Source organism: Notamacropus eugenii, chromosome 6 (genome assembly GCF_028372415.1).
Source record: "Notamacropus eugenii isolate mMacEug1 chromosome 6, mMacEug1.pri_v2, whole genome shotgun sequence".
NCBI lineage: Eukaryota > Metazoa > Chordata > Mammalia > Diprotodontia > Macropodidae > Notamacropus > Notamacropus eugenii.
In genome coordinates this window covers 273,497,298-273,516,668 of record NC_092877.1, presented here as the reverse complement: position 1 = coordinate 273,516,668, position 19,371 = coordinate 273,497,298, and the positions used below count along the sequence as shown (strand labels likewise).

Below are 19,371 nucleotides of genomic sequence, written 5' to 3'. Positions count from 1 at the left end.
CCTCTATCTTGCCATACTTTCTAAAGCCACTACCCTGATCTTACTTCACTCTCTTTCCTCTCCAACCTGAACCCAAGAGTTAGCCATTTCAACTTTATATTATTTTCTGTTCTTCACCATTTGTACTATTGCTTCTCTCCTTTGGCTAAAACTCATATCTTAAGTACTTCGACCATATTTCTCCTTCACTTCTTACACAATAGCCACCTAACTAAGCTGAAGAAAACTGTATAACTCTACCCATCTGAATATATTACAAATTCATGTCATCCAATCACAACTCTACCTTCAATGCAGCAGAATCCTTTTATTCTTCTCTAACTTATTCCCTAGATTACTTCCCTCAGAAGCTATTCCAAAGCTTCCCTTTCCTTCTCAAGCCCTCCAAAGCTCCTTTTCGACCTCTCCTTTCTCAGCTGAAGAAATTTCCTCTTGCTTTACTGAAAACAAATTTGAGGCTGTTCAATATGAGTTTCTTCCTCTCTCTCTCTCTCTCTCTCTCTCTCTCTCTCTCTCTCTCTCTCTCTCTCTCTCTCTCTCTCTCTCTCTCTCTCCCCTCTCCCTCTCCCTCTCCCTCTCCCTCTCCTTCTCTCTCTCTCTCTCTCTCTCTCTCTCTCTGTCTCCCCCAATCTTTGAAAAAGAAGCATCCTTTCTCCTTGTTAAAGGCAGCCCTTCTGCATGTGCATTTTACCTCCCATCTTGAGCAACAGGCTACATGCTCAATCACCACCCTCACATATTCCACCTTTCTCTACTTTATATACATATTATTGTTATTTTTTCCTGGTACAGAAAACTGTGGAATAGTAACAATCAATTGACAACTGACGTCTTGACCCTAAATGAAAAATATAAAGAGAAACTCTGTGATATTTATTGGGTTCTAAGATATTGTCAAGGAGACAATACCCAATTGTACCAAAAAAGCTCTTACAAATATTGAACAGTAGGTTTAATAATGTTGCCTCATTTATTTTTTAAAGTCATTGTAATCTTGGCTCCTGCTGTCTGTCCTCTTTAGCCTTAAGCTAAACGGCAAATGAAGTGTCCACATGACAGCCTACTCTGCACAACTGGCAACTGATCATTTATTCAACAGGTCTACCAGTTGGGCAAACAGGTTTTCCATGAATCATTTTAATAGTGAGGATACAATTAAGTCAGTGCTCCACAATTCTTACAGGAAACTACTTCTTCCAAGTTTAAGATCGTGAATAGATGGACTGATCTCTAAGTTTCAGCACTGGGCACGTTAACTTTATATATTCCAGGAGTTTGACAAACTTCCTGGGATATAGTAATAATAAAGTCAACGTCTAGGTTTTTGTAAACAGCATCAACTTTAATAATAACAGTCCAACCTTTATATGGTACTTTAAGATTTATGAAGTGCTTTCCTTACAAAAGCCCTCTGCATATACAGAAAGTAAGCACTATTTACCCCAGAGAAGGCTGTGACCCTGAGACTGGGAGACTGAGTCATCTAAGATCACGCAAAGTATCTGTTTCAGTTACAAGCCTGATCCAAATATCAACGCCTAAGTTTAGTTATTTGATAGGGAACTTTTGGGATAAGAAGGGTGCCTGTCTAGAGTACTTGCTAATGAGAACACATTATGTACAATATCTGATAGAGTAAATAGGAGTTCAAAAAAATTGTCTGAAGGACTGCTGTTAAAGTCATTTCATATTTTTGTCATTGATTTGAAAATATACCCTGAAATCTTTGAATTATTTTGTATATTAGCCTATCACTTGCTTTGAAATCATTATTTTACATCCAGCAAGCTATCTGGGCATAGTTGTCACTTGCCTGGAAATTGAGATCCTTGTTTAGGAAATTACTTTTACTGTTACATTTCTGGAATTTATAGCATAAGATCCTACCTCCACACCTAAACTAATTGTGACACAAAAGGGGATGGAGTTTTGTTTTAATATTTTTGCCTTTATTTTGTTCTTCAGGCAATAGCGATCCCAGTTAGGAAGGTGCTCATTCATTCTTTCTTTCATGGGACAGGTGATAGCAATATTTCTGGAATAGCCAATGTTTTAAATGAATAAAAAAAATTACCCAAAAGTTTGTGTCATAGAAGGAAAAAGGAATTTAGAGACTTTTTAAAATGTCTGATGCTGAATTACTTATAAAAATTCTTGTCAACAATTTTGGCAGCCCTATATGTGTTATTTGCATAATAATATTTTATGATTTCCCTAATATATCATAGTAAAGTTTCTAAAGTGACTTGTATGTGTTATCTTATTTGATTCAATACTTAAAAACTATGATGTAATTGACAACTCAGAATTACACTGAGAATAATATATAATTTCACGCCAATAATAATAACTATCAAGATAATTTCCTTTATCACATTCCTGAAAAATTAATACATCACAAAGACAAAAGGCCATCAAAATAGCTCTTATTTAATTGGAATACTTATGCTTTTATCTGAGTGAATGTTTTTTAAAAAATATCTCAAATTTTTTCTGGCCTCCTACTACTTTCTAATATTATTAACAGTGAATAAACCTCAGCATTTGGCTACTTTTGCTCTTCCTTTAACAGCTCACTCCAAATTTAGTCCCTCTAATAAAGGACAAGGACAAAGGAAAGGTTGTTCAGGCAAAGGTTTTATGTTTGTACTGTGAAGTATCAGATATTCATTAACTTTAAATCTTCACTTTCAAAATTAATGATTACAAAAGGATAGAGAAAAGGAGATGCAGAAGGCTATAGAAAAAAAAAAACTCATAGAATATTTAACCAGGAATCTTCAAGATTTTGAGGGTCAAATCTATCCTTTTCTAGATAAACTAACAGGTAGTTTAAGCTCTGAAAATTTACAGACAAAATTTTAAGCTTAAATAGCTTACACTACATTAAGCTTTTCAAGATAACATGTATATAACAAGGGAGAGGCAATGTGGGGTAGTGGATGGAGAACTGGGCTAGGAGCCCAATCAGGTTCTGAATACTGTGCTCCCAAGGGTTATTCTAAAGATTCTGATTGATATCGCATACCAGTTTCCTGTCTTTGGCTGCTATGGGTGATGACTGACTCATGTTAATATCAATTCATATTCTAGAATTATGCCACCGAAATAAAAAAAGGCATCTTCTATTGTCCTGATGTCACTAATTTATATGACAAGTTTGCTTATAGGTAAATGAATTATGAAGGTGGGTTAAGTACAAACTGGCATGTCTAGCAAGTAACTAAAGCAATAAAATTTCCCAGACCATAACTGCTTGGAAGGAAGGAAGGAAAAAAGGAAGGAAAGAGAGAGAAATGGAGGGAGAGAGATGAATATGAGTGAAACTTGCTGCTTAGAAGTAAAAATATATGCAGGGAATACCCACTATAACAACCTGATTTTTTATAATGATACATACAATTCAAATACAACAATATAAAACATAAAAATTTCTTTTGGTAAAAGGCTGGTGTAACACTATTAATCTAAGAGGTGAGCATTTCAGACACTTGGTATATAAAATGATTTTTCATTGTATATTTATGAAACAAAACTGTTCCTAGCATGTAGCTTTTCTTAGATCTGGGGATCTAAGAAAGCAATTTTTCTGTTTCTTAGATTCCCAAGACCTAATTCGTTTCTAAAGCTCCCAAAGACCATAGATTTAGTTTTATTTTACTACTGCCTAAAGCTCATACATTTATTAAGGTGGGGGAATATTTTATCTTTTGATCAAAGAATGGAAAAAATGCTTTACATGTGAAGTTTCACATGGATACTTTCTAACTTCACTGACACATAAAATAAGGATTAGTTTAAAGGCAATGTTTTACACAAGATGCTAGAAATAAGAGAAATATTCACTTCATTCACTAAAGCCTCAAATTCCCCAAACTAATAGTGCCAAGGAAAAACCAAAGGAAATAGGTAGTAGACCTTGAGTCTCACCCAGAAGGCTAATGGAGGACAGTTCTATCAAAACTATTGGAAGTAGAAGATCTATTGAGAATACACTGCTCTAGCTCAAACCTAGGGACTCTTTAGCAGTGTTCCAACTGACCTAGATACAACCACAGTACAAAGATGTAGTAGCAGACCTTAAAATAGCTGAAGAAAAAAAAAATTAAAGAATTTTATAGATCAAAATCAGCATCTTGAATTGTGAAAGAGGGAGGAAAGTATCTGTCAGTATATTAAATAGATATCTATTGTTTTTTATATAAAATAGCCCTACCTGAAAACAGACATATGAACTAGATGACCTCATAAGGACTCTCTGTCCTGAGTTTCTGTATTCTACCATAAAGATGTTAATTAGTTTGTACTACCAATACTTTCCAAGTGAGCTTCAATGACACTGCCAAGTATAATCAAATATTATATTTTATTGCATAGTGGGTGATCACAAAGAATATGAATTCCAAGACAAGGACAAAGAAAAGGTTGTTCAGGCAAGAAAATTGGAATCAATGAAAGCATAAAAATAACCACACCCAAATAGGAAATGATTGTACCACAAATAGTTAGGAACTCCCTATTCTCTAGTAGTTAAATTATGTAAAATAGTCAAAGGAAGGAAGGAAGGAAAAAAGGGAGAGAAGGTAGGAGAAGAGAGGGAAGGAAGAAGGGGAGGGGAAAATGTAAAAATGGATGGAGGAATGGAAAAATGGGAGGAAGGTAAGAAAGAAAGGAAAGAAAGATGGAGGGAAGAAGAGGGTAAAGAAGGGAAAAAGGAAGGAAAGAAGGAAGGAAGGAGGAAAGAATGGAAGGAAGGAAACAGGTATTAATGTTTTAGGGGAAATATAAATTTTGAGTTGTGATTCCAGTGTTTATTGAAGGCAAAACTAGTCAGATTATCTTAACATTGACCTCTTTTATTATTCTGCATTGTCCAATTATTTCTTTAAAGTTAAAAATTTGCCCTTATTGAATGAAGGGATAAAAGAAAAAAAGAAAAAAGAAAAACCCTGTTGTCTAGTTTTTAAAATCAGAATTATTATAAATTCTAGTTTCAGGAATTTCATATAAATTGAGTGAAAGTGACATCCAGTTTGGAACCAATTTCTTTTGTGTTTCTTCTTTTCTTTGTTAAGTTGTTTAAAAACCTACTTCAGGTTTTTCTTATTTTAATTTGAAAGCAACAAGACTTTTTATTCATGTATTCAGGTATGAAGAAATAACAATTTATGACAATACATGAAAAAATGCGAGAAGAAAATAAATAAAACCACTGCCCAAGTTTTAGGGGGTCTATGATTAAATATTTGCTCCTGTGGTATTCAAACTGAAATTGTTTTCATGTCATTTTAATTTCGAGGATGTTATAAAGGGTTGCCTGACTGGATGGTTAAATATGTAATATCTCTTCCTAACTTTGATTACTATAACCTAATGAGGTTTGTGAATAACAAGAACAAAGGTTGTTGTAGCAAATGGACACATGGAAATCTTTAAATAATGTTATGATACCCCTCCATCAAGTATAAGTGGTGATAACGAGTCTGGTACCCTTTATAGTTTTCTTTCAGAAACCTAAAGATGCCTTATGAAAACTTGGATTTTCTTAATGACATTTTTCTCTATAAGAATCAGAAGGAAAGTAGAAAATTGATGCACTTATCTGGATAATTTGGGATTTAAAAAAACTCAACAATGCATTTCCTTTGAAATATGTGATATGGATAAAAATGAAATTAGATTCGTTAGGGAGGATTCATTATTCAAATAATTAATCTTAATTATCCATTCCACTTTACATGTAGAGACATCAATGCTACATTTAGACTGAATTTGATGGTTAACATCTGTTTAATGGATTCTGGTTGGCTTAATTTCTAGTTTTAGCTTTATTTTTTCTATGGCTATCCTGGTTAAAAAATAAGGGGAACATTCCATCAATTTACCAATACCCAAATTGGGTAAATATGAGTCCTATAAATCTATTTACATATCTGGATATTCTGGACATAAGGCATATAATGAATAAAGCAGTAATCAAATTTCCTCTATTCCCTACAGCGTGAAAGGCTTTGTGTGAAAATACAATATTTTACTTGATGAAAGATCTTGAAATAAAGAAAAGTATTCAAAATTCAGCACATTTTTTGAAGTTCCCACATATAAGTCACATATGTGTTAGTATGCTATTTGGGGTTGGGGTAGAGGTAGGGTAAAGGAGAGAAACCTTAATAAGGGTGTTCCTATCTTTGGAAGTCAGTAGAAGTTACACTTATCATTTAATATTACAAAATAGAAACTGAATCTTCTGTGAAAAAAATGTAGAATTATATGGTCAAGCTAGCCTGCAAGGTTAAAGCAGCATCACTTAATGGGCTTGGTGATAGGTGATGTGAACCAAAGCTCTTTGCAAGAAAGGATTAACTTCTCCACATGGGACCCTGTCACATGACCAAATGTAATATGAGGCAGCTCTGCCGGTACTCTGAACTTTAATCATAATTAAACCACTGACATAGAGATATTCCTTCTTATTACTTAAATTGCATTATGATTTAATTCCCTTGACATCATTTTATTAAAGATCTGATAGATTAGGGTTATTAACATGTGGGGGCTCATGTATTTTTCTAAATAATTTTTAAGATAGTAGAAATTACAAGTGGCCCCAAATTGAATTAGTGTTTTACTTATGGAATTCTAGCCAATAATTTAATTTTTCTTATGTGAATTTAGAGTTCTGAACATGCAATCTCTTTTTTTGCACCCTGTAGAATTATAAATACATCTTAATTTTTATGTCTACAAAAGATCTTCCTAACTCATAATGATTGTGAATCTCTCATGAGAAATTCTATTTGTCTCCTATTTCTAAGTAATGATTGAAATTACTAAGCTATTTGATTTTTTTCACCTACAAACATTGAAAGGTATAAATACTATATTTCTCTTTGACTTTACACTACTGAAATGATTACAAATACAAATCTGCAAAGTATTATAGACTTTTTTCCAGAGCAGTCTACGAACTTATGGTTAAACATATACAATTTCCTTTTTTTTTCTGGAGATGAATAAATCACATTTACAGGTTGCACCTATTGATATGCAATTTTAATGAGTAAACCCATAAAAGTATACATTACTCCTGCTTTACACTAGGAGGCATGTTTTTCCAACATTTTGAGCTACCTCATTGTTAAAAGCATGGCATTTCAATACCTTAAACATGTTCTATTTCCAGTTAGAAATTATTAATAAATGTTACCCCAAAAACCCCCAAACTCAAAGCAAATTCTTCATGAATTGTACTTTATTTGAACTAATGAAATATATACCAAAACTAGAAAGAAAACATCCCTGTTTGACAGCTACCTTTATTACTAAAAAAAAATCAAATTAAAAACATATTACTCTATCACTTTTAACATAAAGTAATAAAACTATTTTTGTTTAAAATGGTTTTTATAACTTATGGAAGTGATTGTTGAAAACTGAAAACAAATTAATAAATTTGGAAAAATGGATTTTATTTTAAAAATCATTAAAATGCAAAAACAAGAAGATTGGAAGGTATCTCTAAATAAGAGAAAAGGACATGTATCTACTAAACCCTTTATAAACCATTTGTTTTAATAGAATTTGATACACTGATATTTTGGAAGTTTACACCTGATAACACTGAGTATTAAAAGTAAGATACAGGAATAACAGTGATAACTATTTGAGAACTTTGCTTCTAATAAGGGATACAGGTCTGAGTGTTCCTACTTATTTCTATGGATATTCCTCTTTTAATATGTATTATATCAGATGCATTTAAATTTCAAATATATCATGTTAGTCTGTTTAAACCCAGTGGTCACATTTTATCTTCTTCAAGATCTCAAAGTAAACAACTTACCTCCAAGATACTCATGAATAATAATAATAATAATAAATATTAACAATGACAGTTATTCAAGTAAAATATGTCTATAATAACAATACTGTTCATTCATCTTTGAGAATACAAAACTTCATAATACATGGATTTTATTCTGAAAAAGTTTATAAACTCATAGCAGAGACATTAGAGGGTCATAAATTCAGGGAGTTTGTTCAAATAAGTAAAAAATTCTAAAATGAACAAGTTTAATTCAATTCCTTTCAACAAACATTTATTAACTACTTGCTATATGAAAGGAACATTGTTCTTTCCTTTCGTTAATTAACAGTCCATGTGGATTTGAGAGAGTTGGGGAAAGCACTCTTCAGTGCAGGTTTTGGTCTATAACAAAATTCATTAAAGTACTCCTGCTAAAGCAATGTAATACATTTTATTTAAGAAAAAAAATCTTTCAATCATCTATTTTTACTTGCCAACTTTTGGATTTTTTAGTTTTTAGAATCTCCAATAACTATAGGATTGGCTTTATTTGTGGCTGCCTTCCACATAGACAGTTCCCTGGATAGTTACAGATTCGGTAATCTAAGCTCTACTATGATATGATCACTCAAGAGGGTCCAGAATGATCCCAGGGGGAGAATGAACACAACAGGTACCAGTATGAAACCTCTTGACAATCTCCTTTGAATGTACATAATTAGAGAAACGAATGTCTTTAAAATGACAAAGCAGTGTGTAAGAAAAACTATTTATTGCAATACTGTGCAAGCAACAGTTTAACTCCTTAAGCATGTGTAGTAATTATTTTTCCCTATAAGTTAGAACTGATGAAATAGCTCAAGGATATGAAGGTAGGAGTACAAGTGAGTCTCAGAATTAATCTTAGACTTGTCTGATGTCTGTAGAGTTTTTAATGTACTTATTTTTCCCTTTTGTCAACAGCATCGCCTCTCTCACCCCTCCAAAGAGGAACAACTGTTAGCAAGCAAGAACTTTTTTCTTAATTCTTTTTTCACTTCAATCTTCCTGCTCTGGCTTAATAATGGCAGGATATTTTTTCCCCCTTAATATGACTTTCCATTTAACATGTAATTCTAGCTCACAAATTTCTCTCATAGATTCCAATGAAAGGACTAATATTTTAAAACTGTACCAATGATATTTTTACAAGATGTTAATTAGCTTAATCCATTCAGCTCAAATTTTTAACATCAATTAATTCAAATTTTTTTCTTTACTATCTTCAACACCCAAATCCAACACAACCAGTTATACAACGGCCAAATTTTGTTGAGAATACAATTATTAACAATATCAATAATAATTTCTATGAATAGAGAATATTAACTATCATGAAATGCTTCCTCTATATCTAGAAATAAGCATAAAACATATTCATTCAATGATCTTCTATAATTAATGAACATTTATTGGATGTCTATTATATTTGAGATACTATGATATTAGCTGATGGTGCAAAGAAAAAGAGCATATGTCCCTTATTCTCAAGGAGCTTACAATTAAATATGGCATAAAACAGAAGTGGATATTCATAATATAAATTGGAACATGAAAAGTACATAGTAGAGACTAAACCAAAGATCCAGAAAGAACCAAAGAAGCGTTCATCATTCTGGCTAGAGAGATCAGGAAAAATGCTCCAAAGAAGGTGGCACCTAATGTGGACCTTGAAGTGCTTCAAAAGGTGGAGTGGGAGGAATGAGAGAGGGAGACAGTTCACCTAAGGTACCTAAGGTATGGAGGATAGTGTGAGGAAAAGCAGGAATATCAGTAGCACAATTTGAATTGAAGGGTTCAACAGCAAACAGACATTCAATTCAGCTGAATAAGGAGAATATGCATGTTAAGAGCAATGATGGTGAAGCAATCCAACATGTGTTTATTAAATGCCAGTCAGTGTAAGACTCTGTGCTAGGCACAGGGAATACAAAACGTGAAAAAGAACTCTTGTCTTCAAGGACCTTATATTCTCTATCTTAAGCCCTAGTGCCAGTTCTATAGCACCTACTCCTTTGGACATTTCTAACTGCATTTCCCAATAGTATCTCTAAATCAACATGTCCAAAATAGAACTCATTAGCTTTCTCCCAAAACCTACCCCAGATCCTAACTTGTTTATTCATGTTTAGGTCACCTTCATCATTCCAGTCACTCAAATTTACAACCTCAGAGTCATCCTAGACTTCTGATCCACCCCTATCCCTCATATTATCCAATCAATTACAAAGTTTTATTAAGTTTACCTCTACAGTATCACTCTTATCTTTATCCTTTTCTATACTCACACAGCTGCCATGCATGTTCAGGCTATTTCACCTTGGTCTACTTAAACAGTATTCTAATTGGTTTCCCTCCATCAAATATTTTTCCCTTACCATCTAATCTTCAAAATTGCTATAGAGATATTCCTAAAGCATAGGTCTAATTATGTCACTCTGTTCAATAAACTCCATGGGTTCCCTATACTTCGCTAATCAAAAATAAACTCCCCTTTTTTACATATAAAGCCTTTTATAACATGGCTTCAATTCACCTTTCCAGACTTACTATCCATTACTTTCCTTCCCAAATTCTTTGCTCCGAACTAGTTTTTGTTTGTTGGTTCCTCACACACGATATTGGTCATGTATCTGTGCTTTTGAACACTCTACAGTATGCCCCAAAGGTACTTCCTCCTCAACTCTGCCTCTCAGAATCTCCAGCTTCCTTCAAAGTTCAGCCCAAATGCCACCTACAACATGGAGCCCTTCTTGATCACCCAATTTAAGTGATAAGAGAGAGAAAACAAGCTGGCAAACAATCTGGGATGAGAACCTGGAGAGTGAAAGAGGAGCTACAAAAGATCACTGAAGAAAATAATTTGCTGAAAATTAGTAATTGCGAAAGGAGGAGCTCATGACTCCATGAGACATCAAGAAAAAAATAAAACAAAATAGGAAGAATGAAAAAAATTAAGAAGAAAATTTGAAATATCCCATTGGGTGGGAATAACCTAAAAAATAAATAAAGGAGAGATAATTTAAGAATTACTGTACTACCTAAAAGTCACTATAAAAAAAGAGCCTAGATGTCATACTTCAAGAAATTATCAAGGAAAACTGCCCTATGGTACCTCCTGAAAGAGATCCCCAATTTAAACCCCCTGGAATATTACAGCCAGATTCTAGAGTTCCCAGGTCAAAAAGAAAATATTGTAATCAGCCAGAAAGAAACAATTCAAATTAATTATCTCATTTAAAAGAGGCAAGAAATAACTGTTACAGTGGAGGGGAAGAAGAGGGAGGAATGAGTGAAACTTACTCTCATTGGAATTGGCTTGAGGAGCAAATAACATACACAATTGGGTATGGAAATCTATCTTACAGGAAAGTATGGGGAAGGAAATAAGAGAGGGGGATTGTGATAGAATGGAAGGAAGGAAGAAAGGAAGAAAAAGGATGGAAAGAAGGAAAAAAGGAAGAGAAAAGTAATGCTCTATTAAGCACCTTGCTGTGAGCCAGGTATTGTGTTAAGCACAAATATTATCTTATTTGATCCTCATAAAAAGGAGGTGTGTGCTATTATCATTTCCATTTAACAATTGAGAAGACCTTCCCTAGGTTCTTCCCCCTACTCTTTCAACTGAGAACCTTGCCTCTTATTTCACTGAAAAAAATGAGACAATTCACTAAGACTTCCTCCTTATACCCTCCTCATCTCCCCTCCCTCACATACCACTAATATCTCCTCTTTCACTCTTGTCTCATGTGAAGTGACTCCTTCTTGCCAAGGCAAACCCCACTTTATGGACAAATAATCTCAATTCATTATCCATCACCATTACTCTCTCATTTATCTTCTTTTCCTCTGTCTACTTGCCCCTTCCCTATTGCCTACAAGCAAGCCTATGTCTCCATCTATCCCCATTTGATTTGTCCATCTTCACTAGCTACCATGGCGTATCTAGTCCCCTTTTTTGTGGTTAAATTCCTTGAGAAGGACTCTAAAATCAGTGCCTACATTTCCTTTTTTCATCTCTTAACTCTTCAAACTGCTTCCAAACTCATCATTCAACTGAAAATGTTCTCTCCAAAGTTACCAATGATCGCTTAATTACAAATGTAATTTTTCTTGTCTAAACTTCTAATTTTTCTCAATCTTTATTTCTCTTTATCTCTCTGCAGCTTTGGACATTGTTGACTGACCACCCTATTCTTCTTGATATTCTTTTCTCTTTATCTCCATGATACTGATCCATTGAGTTCTTCACCATCTCTCTGAATACTTCTCATTCTCCTTTTCTGGATCTTCATCACACTAACAATAGGCATCTTTCAAGGCTCTATCCTGGGTTGTCTTCTCTTTTGTCACTATTTCATTTTGCTTGGTCATATCATCAGCTCCCATGGATTCAATTATCAACTCTATGTAGATAATTCTCAGACCTACTTGTCAAGCTTTAATTTCTTTCCTAATTTCCAGATTCATATCTCCAATTATCTACTAGACATCTCAGACTAGATGTCCATAACACTTCAAGTTGAACATGTTTGAATTGGAACTTGTCTTTTCCCCAAAATCTACAACTCTTCATAATAACTGTAGATGGCACTCCCATCCTCCCAGTCACCCAAAACTTAGCAACCTATGTGTTATCCTTGACTTCTCATTCTCTCAACCCCCATATCCAAGTTTCTGAAAAGTCCTTCTGATTTTGGCTTTGCAATGTCTCTCTTAGTTAAATTATTCTTTCTGAATAGCCACCACCCTATCATAGACTCTTATCACCTTCAATCTGAATTCACGCAATAACCTACTGGTTGGTCTTATTACCTAAAGTCTCTCTGACTTTATTATTATTTATTCAACTATGAAACTGACATTAAATCCCAGATCTGCTCATATCACTCTTCTATTCAATAGACTCCAATGGTTTCCTATCACCTCAAAGTCCAAATATAAAATACTATAGCACCCAAAGCTTCACAATCCATCCTTCTCCTTCCTTGAAAATCCTTTTACATTGTACTCAAACACCATATATACACTCTGTGATCCAGAGACACTGGCCTGCCTATAGTTACAAGATACCACATCATGCTCAGAATTCCTCTGTCTTCATTTCCACACACAGACACACACACACACACACACACACACACACACACACACACACACACACACACTGACCTCCTTGATCTCCTTCAAGTCCCACCTAATACCTTACTATTGCAAGAAACCTTTTCTGATTCCCCTTAATTATACTGCCTCCCCTCTGTTTATCATCTTCACTTCATACAATAAACATCTTGTTTAGAGACACTTGTTCTCATGTTGTTATGTCCCCGCTGGATTGTGAACTCCTAGAAAGCAGGGACTGTCTTTTGTGTTTCCTTCTATCCTCAATGCTTAGCACAGGGAGTAGCATGTACTAAATACTTAATAGATGACTAGTAATTGAGTAGAAAGACTCAAAGACTAAATAGTCTAAGGCAGAGAGCAAAAAAGACTGTTGTATATCCCTAGTTAAAGCAAAAGCTTCTATCATACTGACTCAATTACTATTATTTAACTCTTATTCGAGGTGCCTGAGTAAGTTATTAAAGTGTAGATGACCCCAATTCTTAAAGATAACCTCTTACAGTATGGTCCTTTATTTCATGAAAGAAAATTTAATGAATGTAATACTTCTATCTTTACATAAGATTTCCCATTAATTAATAAATAAATAAAATTGTGTTGACTTTTTAAGCTATCTGGAAAAAAATTCTATTATGATAATTCACATAGGAAATTAGTATTTTATGCCCTATTAACCATTACTATACCTTGAAGATATCACAGATATGCAAAAAATTCAAATTTCATGTTTTCAAAGGCACATACGCTTAGTAGTCTATAAATCAAATTTATCAAGAAGACAGTTAAATGATCTCTGAGAATCCCAAAACCAAGTTCTACCTTTCCACAAAAGTCATTTAACAATATGTTCTTTCTTGATAGACTAAACAACCAAATTTTTTCCATTCTTTTTGGTAGTAGAAGATACATCTTCACTCTTACAAAGCTTTTGGAATATTAGAGGAATGTATAGTATAATTTTACTAATGCATTTTTCATCACTCAAATTCTTCTGATTTAGTTCAGATGACTTGTAAAATAGATGACTCACTGACCATTGATGGTTAAAGAAGCGTAGTTATTTTCATTCTTTTAAGTAATATAACCTAAGTAACACTTCTATTTTCTGACTACATATTTTACATCTCCAATATTATTAATTAACATAATAATTGCTCTCATGGTCCTCTTCTCCTGAAAGTTCCTGATTAAATATACTTTACTTTGATGTTCTGATGTGTCAATCTAGAAATTTTTTGAGAATTTCTACTTTAAGGGAAGCATAAAATGCAGAGCCTTTGGTTTAAACTCTATGACTACCCTAATGGAATTACGTACATTACACTTTTAGAGGAAATAGTTATGTCTATAAAATATTGATATCTATATTTATATTCGTATCTATATCCATCTTTGTATCTCTCTACAGATAAATATGGAAAGAGACAGTTAAGGCAACAACTAAATCAAATAATGATAAGCTAGGCATGGAAAGCAAAAATTTTTAGCTCCCTAGACATATGTGTGGATGACCATTTGAATTTTAAACAAAATCTCTCTTGAAGAATAAAGTACTTGATTTTGACACCTATTGGACCACCAAAGATGATCGTTGCAAAATACACCATAGTATCAAGACAGAATATTCATTCACAAACTCTACAGTTTTAATCATTCAGCACTCAAATATTGGGAGAAAATAATAGGAGGATACCATAATTCCATTTTTTAAAGGCTAACTCACCAGAATTGGGGTCAGAATTTCCATCAGCTTCAGTCCTCTTGTCCGGTGAGGCCTGGTCATAGAATTCGTCCTGTGGCTGAACCAGAGGAAGAGGGTGTGAGATCAGGGTTCCACTGCCCACAGGCTCATGGTCTCCTAGACCACTGTCACTGCAGCTTTCTTGGGAACCATCAGGGAGGTGAAACGTAACACGGCGCTGAGACTACAAAGAAGAGCACAGGACATACTGATTAATGCTCTTCTTATTAATAACATTGCATACATTGTGTTATCTTTTCAAAATAGGTTTGATTGCATCCTAAGGCTTTCAAAATGGTGTTTTTGGTTTCAAAATTAGAATAACCATTTCCTTTGAAATAGAAGTTAGGAGCAACATTTGTTTTCCATATGTTAACTTTAAAAGAATAAAATTTTAACTCTGTTGTTAGCATTATATAAGCAATGTGCCAGAAAAAATTCCAGTTAACTCTATTTTAAGATCATGGAATATTACTTTAAGACTCTGTAGAATGTGATAAGAAAAGAAACAATCCAGAAAGGCTACAAAGATGGTAAGGTAATATAGAGAATTACATTTTATTAAATAGAAATAGGAAAATGCATTCCATAGGACTGATGTTTTTAAGACAATATCAGTTTTAATTTCCTTGGATCTATAATAACATAATGTGATTGCATTATGCTTCTAAAATAGTCATTATGATGGGGACATTTTTAACACTAAAACTTAAAGATAGACAATGGGCAGCATAGACATTCAGATCATTGTATACAATTATCAGTCATTTTATAAAACGATGCACTGTATTTATTCTTAAATTAATTGAAATGGGTTTTATTCATTATAGCATTACAGAAAGAAACAACAGGAAAAACTTGGTTCAAGTCCAAGTGACATAATGGCTAGGTGGCCCTGTGTGCTCTAGCCTCCATCCCTAGGTCAGGTGGGGAACTTGCAGCCTTGAGGTCACATGTGGCTCTTTAGGTCCTCAATTACAGTCCTTTAATTGAATCCAAATGTCACAGAACAAATTCTCTTAATAAAAGAAGTTGTTCTGGAAAACTTGAACTCAAAGGGCCATATGTGACCTCAAGGTCACAAGTTCCCCAATCCCTGCTCTAGGTAATTTTCCAAGACAGTAAGATACGGAGGATATACCTCCTTGCTTTGGTAGATGAATTTCTTTGACCTGTGAGTTCCCAATACCAATGAAATAACAGGTATGGTTCCTGTCTTTATCACAAAAATAATTAAAATACTCGATTGCTAGTTTGGATGAATGTGTAGTTAAGTCAGCATACTAGCAGTACTTACTGGCCAAATATACTGCTGAAATATAAATCTTATAGCCATACGGCAAGTGTTTAAGCCATACTATCCTTCTAAATTTATACCATAGTGCCACTACCAGATGGGATCACATAAGAAATCAACTTTGGGTACAGTCTTTAGGGAAATATATCTACAATTCTCAGTCTGTACACCAGTCAAATGGGCTTTTCACGTGACCACCTTCTTGACAGAAATATGAACAGTTGTCCCTAGCTTGAAAAAAATGATTCTAATTATACTTCGTCTTCTTATTCTTAATTTTCTATGAAGATATTTTATAGATTTTGTTGGGTTTTGTTTTTACTTTATAAAGAAAAATAGTTACAGCTAAGATTCTGAGGTTTTAAATGCTTATGTTCCATAATTCTTTTTTTCCTAAGTTGGAAATAGGATATAGTCTTTCTTGTGGGTCAGTGGTTCAAATTCAGCTCAAAGTCGTAATGGCTGAAAGCTGGCACCATTTGATTATTGTTCAGTGACCTATGTGAAATGAGGTGATAGTTCCAGTTCATTTCCTAATGAACTCGTGTCCACATCACATAAATTACAATCATAAATGGCACTAATTGGGGACTGTTCCTATCGATTTATATATGGAAATGAAAATCGTTCTTCCAGGGAGTTTCATTCAGTTCTCAAATGTGAAAGTAGAGTTGGAAAGTTGATATTGAAAAGACCTTTATTTGTAAAAAAAGGTATCTGCCTCTCTGAGTCCTCAAAGCCTAGTGCTCAAAATTAATTTGTATAAAAGTAATGTCTTTGTAAGGAACTGCACACTGGAGTGCACATCTACTATTTGGAATAGTACTAGTTCAAATATTCTAGATAATAGCACTGAACAAGTCATTTTTTTTTTGGCTTAAACCTAAGTCAGCAAGAAGGAAAGATAAACAAGAAGTTTATAACCAAGCTTCAATAAAGGGTAAATGCCATGGACATAAACAACATTAGGAAAAATAAATTGTATGGACCAAGGAAGATATTATGAATTTAACTTTATCAATAAGTACACTTTCTCCTAAGAATAGTGCAAATTTTAATTATAATCCTTAATTTTAATTGATCCACAATTTTAACTGATATTTACAATATTTCAGGATACTACATATTGCTTTCCAAAAATGTTCCAGGAATGATAAGAGACCAGGTCCTATCATGGAGTGAGTTTCTTCCCAAATGTCAAATTGGCATGTTCAAAATTAGCCCCTCAGTACTTCCCCTGCTATGATCCAACTTCATAAGGACCCAAAGCTACTGCTTTTTTTCTAATAGCCTATGCAACACATAGAGTAAAATAAAAATCAGTATTTTCTCCTATTCTGTCTTAAATTGTTACTGAACTCAGAACAGATATCTTTAAGGAGGCATTAACTGTTTCTAGGTTTTAAGAGGTTGATTATTTTCTCTTGCATTTTAATTCCATAGTTTACAAGGTACTAGATATTTTTCAAAATTCACTATTCATATATCAAAGTGACATGCCTAAAAGTGTGGCAGTAGTTTGAGTAATAACTTGAATGTTATTATTTACTATCCCTACACTAGTTTCTTTGGTCCTGGTCTAATTTCCTACAGACCTGAATTTGTGTGCTTATTCTCCAGTATGACTGAGATTATGAAATACTAAAGATACTTTATATGTACCCATTGACAGAGTTTAATTTCCCAGAATATAGTCAAAGAATAAAGTGCCTTACTTTGAGATCATTCAACATATAGAAACAAATCTGTGTGTCTTATGTTTTTGGGGTAGAGAAAAATACATTAAATGACATAAAGCATTTTCAAATGCATTTCATTTTGCTGCATCTCATAGAGCTGCTGTAGGAATTTTGGCACAATTTATAATCAAGGATAAGAAAAAGTGCAGAGTAAAAAATATATCCAAGGTTTTTTTTAAAGTATTAGATATGTTACGTTGATAAAGTAATCAGTGTATGGTTTGATTTTTTAATATTTTATAAACGGACTTTAACACTAGCATGTCTGTGTCTTAATTGACAATATTGTATATCAGTCATCATCCTTAGTGATGGACGTTAAATTTCACTCTGTGGTCCTGTATTATGGAATGGTCAGAAAGTTCTGACTATATCACATTTCTTTTAGAGCCTTCTGTGCTTCAAGGTGCTAGACAATATGAAAGGAGAGCTAAGAGAGAAAAACATATAAGCAGTCTAATTCACATTTTTCAAAGAATGTCATATCTTCCTCCAGGGCATAATTTTGTCATTTACTTGGGGAAAGAAAAAGGGGTGTGGTTCAGCAGAGGCCACCAACCAATTGGTTTAGGATAAAAAGAGGTGATCTGTAGAGGGATACTTGTAGAGAATGTCACACATTTTTTAGACTATGCCCTAGGGGGATGAAATGAGGTGGATGATTAAGGCCAACAAAAAATAAATCAAGAAAGAAAAAAGAAGAGTGGGGAGGGAGAATAATGTTATATAACACTCTGGTACCTTGTGGAAGGAAATTTCCTTTAAGTAACTGCTATATTCTTAAAGATAAATTATATTTGCATGTCCAGTACCTAGCACAATCCCTGGCAAACAGCTGATCCTTAATAAATGTTTGTTGATTGTCTGATCACCACTACTGGTACAATTTAAACATAAAATGTATGTAACATGTCAGAAAGCAAGGAGTGATAATCAATACTTTATGCTACAATTTTTATAATAGCGACTGATATAGGTAAGGTGATGTCAGAAACATTAAAGTGGATTAAATGGAAGGTAAGATTAAATTGAAACTGGGAAGTCATAGAAAGGTCTGGAACAGGATGTAGGAAGTAGAGACTTAAAAAGCTCTCCTTGAGGTGTGGGGACCAGAACGAACTAGCCTCTAGGGAATTTTCACTTTGATATTCATATATTAGTCTTTTGGGTGAGTCAATATTTGGGGAATTTAATGGAATGTTACTTTTTTCCTCCAAATTCTTTCTATGCCCTAATAAAAAAAGCAAATCCAGAAAGATTCTCCTATTTCATAGTAGGTATCCAATAGAAGCTAAATGGAATTGAATTGACCTCTTTAGTGTGTGTGTATGTACACACACACATGCTTATATGTATACATGCATATATACACATGTATATAATTATGTATGCATATGTGTATGTGTACATATGTATGTATGTATGTAAACATGCAGGCATGCATACATGGAGGACTGTCCCAAAAGGAAATTGGACATCTGGCAACCAGGCAACTTGTAATGCTTGTCCTTTCTAAGAGAGGGAGGAGGGAACACCACTGACCTACTGGCCTAGGAAATTTTGCCTTATTGCCTGGTCCCATGGAAGTATGCCCAGACTGTTTTATGGAGGTAGTCCAACTCTG

General features: G+C 33.8%; 1 protein-coding gene across 4 annotated transcripts in view; it reads right to left on the bottom strand.

Annotated features, from left to right (window-relative positions):
* The window catches only part of PCDH9 (protocadherin 9), a 1,077,972-nt gene that overhangs the window by 370,894 nt on the left and 687,707 nt on the right, over window positions 1-19,371 (bottom strand). For 3 of the 4 annotated variants that reach the window (XM_072617056.1, XM_072617057.1, XM_072617059.1), the window contains one exon: window positions 14,694-14,895. In XM_072617056.1, the coding sequence (XP_072473157.1) occupies window positions 14,694-14,895 (202 nt within the window). The remainder of the gene's footprint in view (window positions 1-14,693; window positions 14,896-19,371) is intronic. The other variant, XM_072617058.1, reaches the window with a different exon arrangement.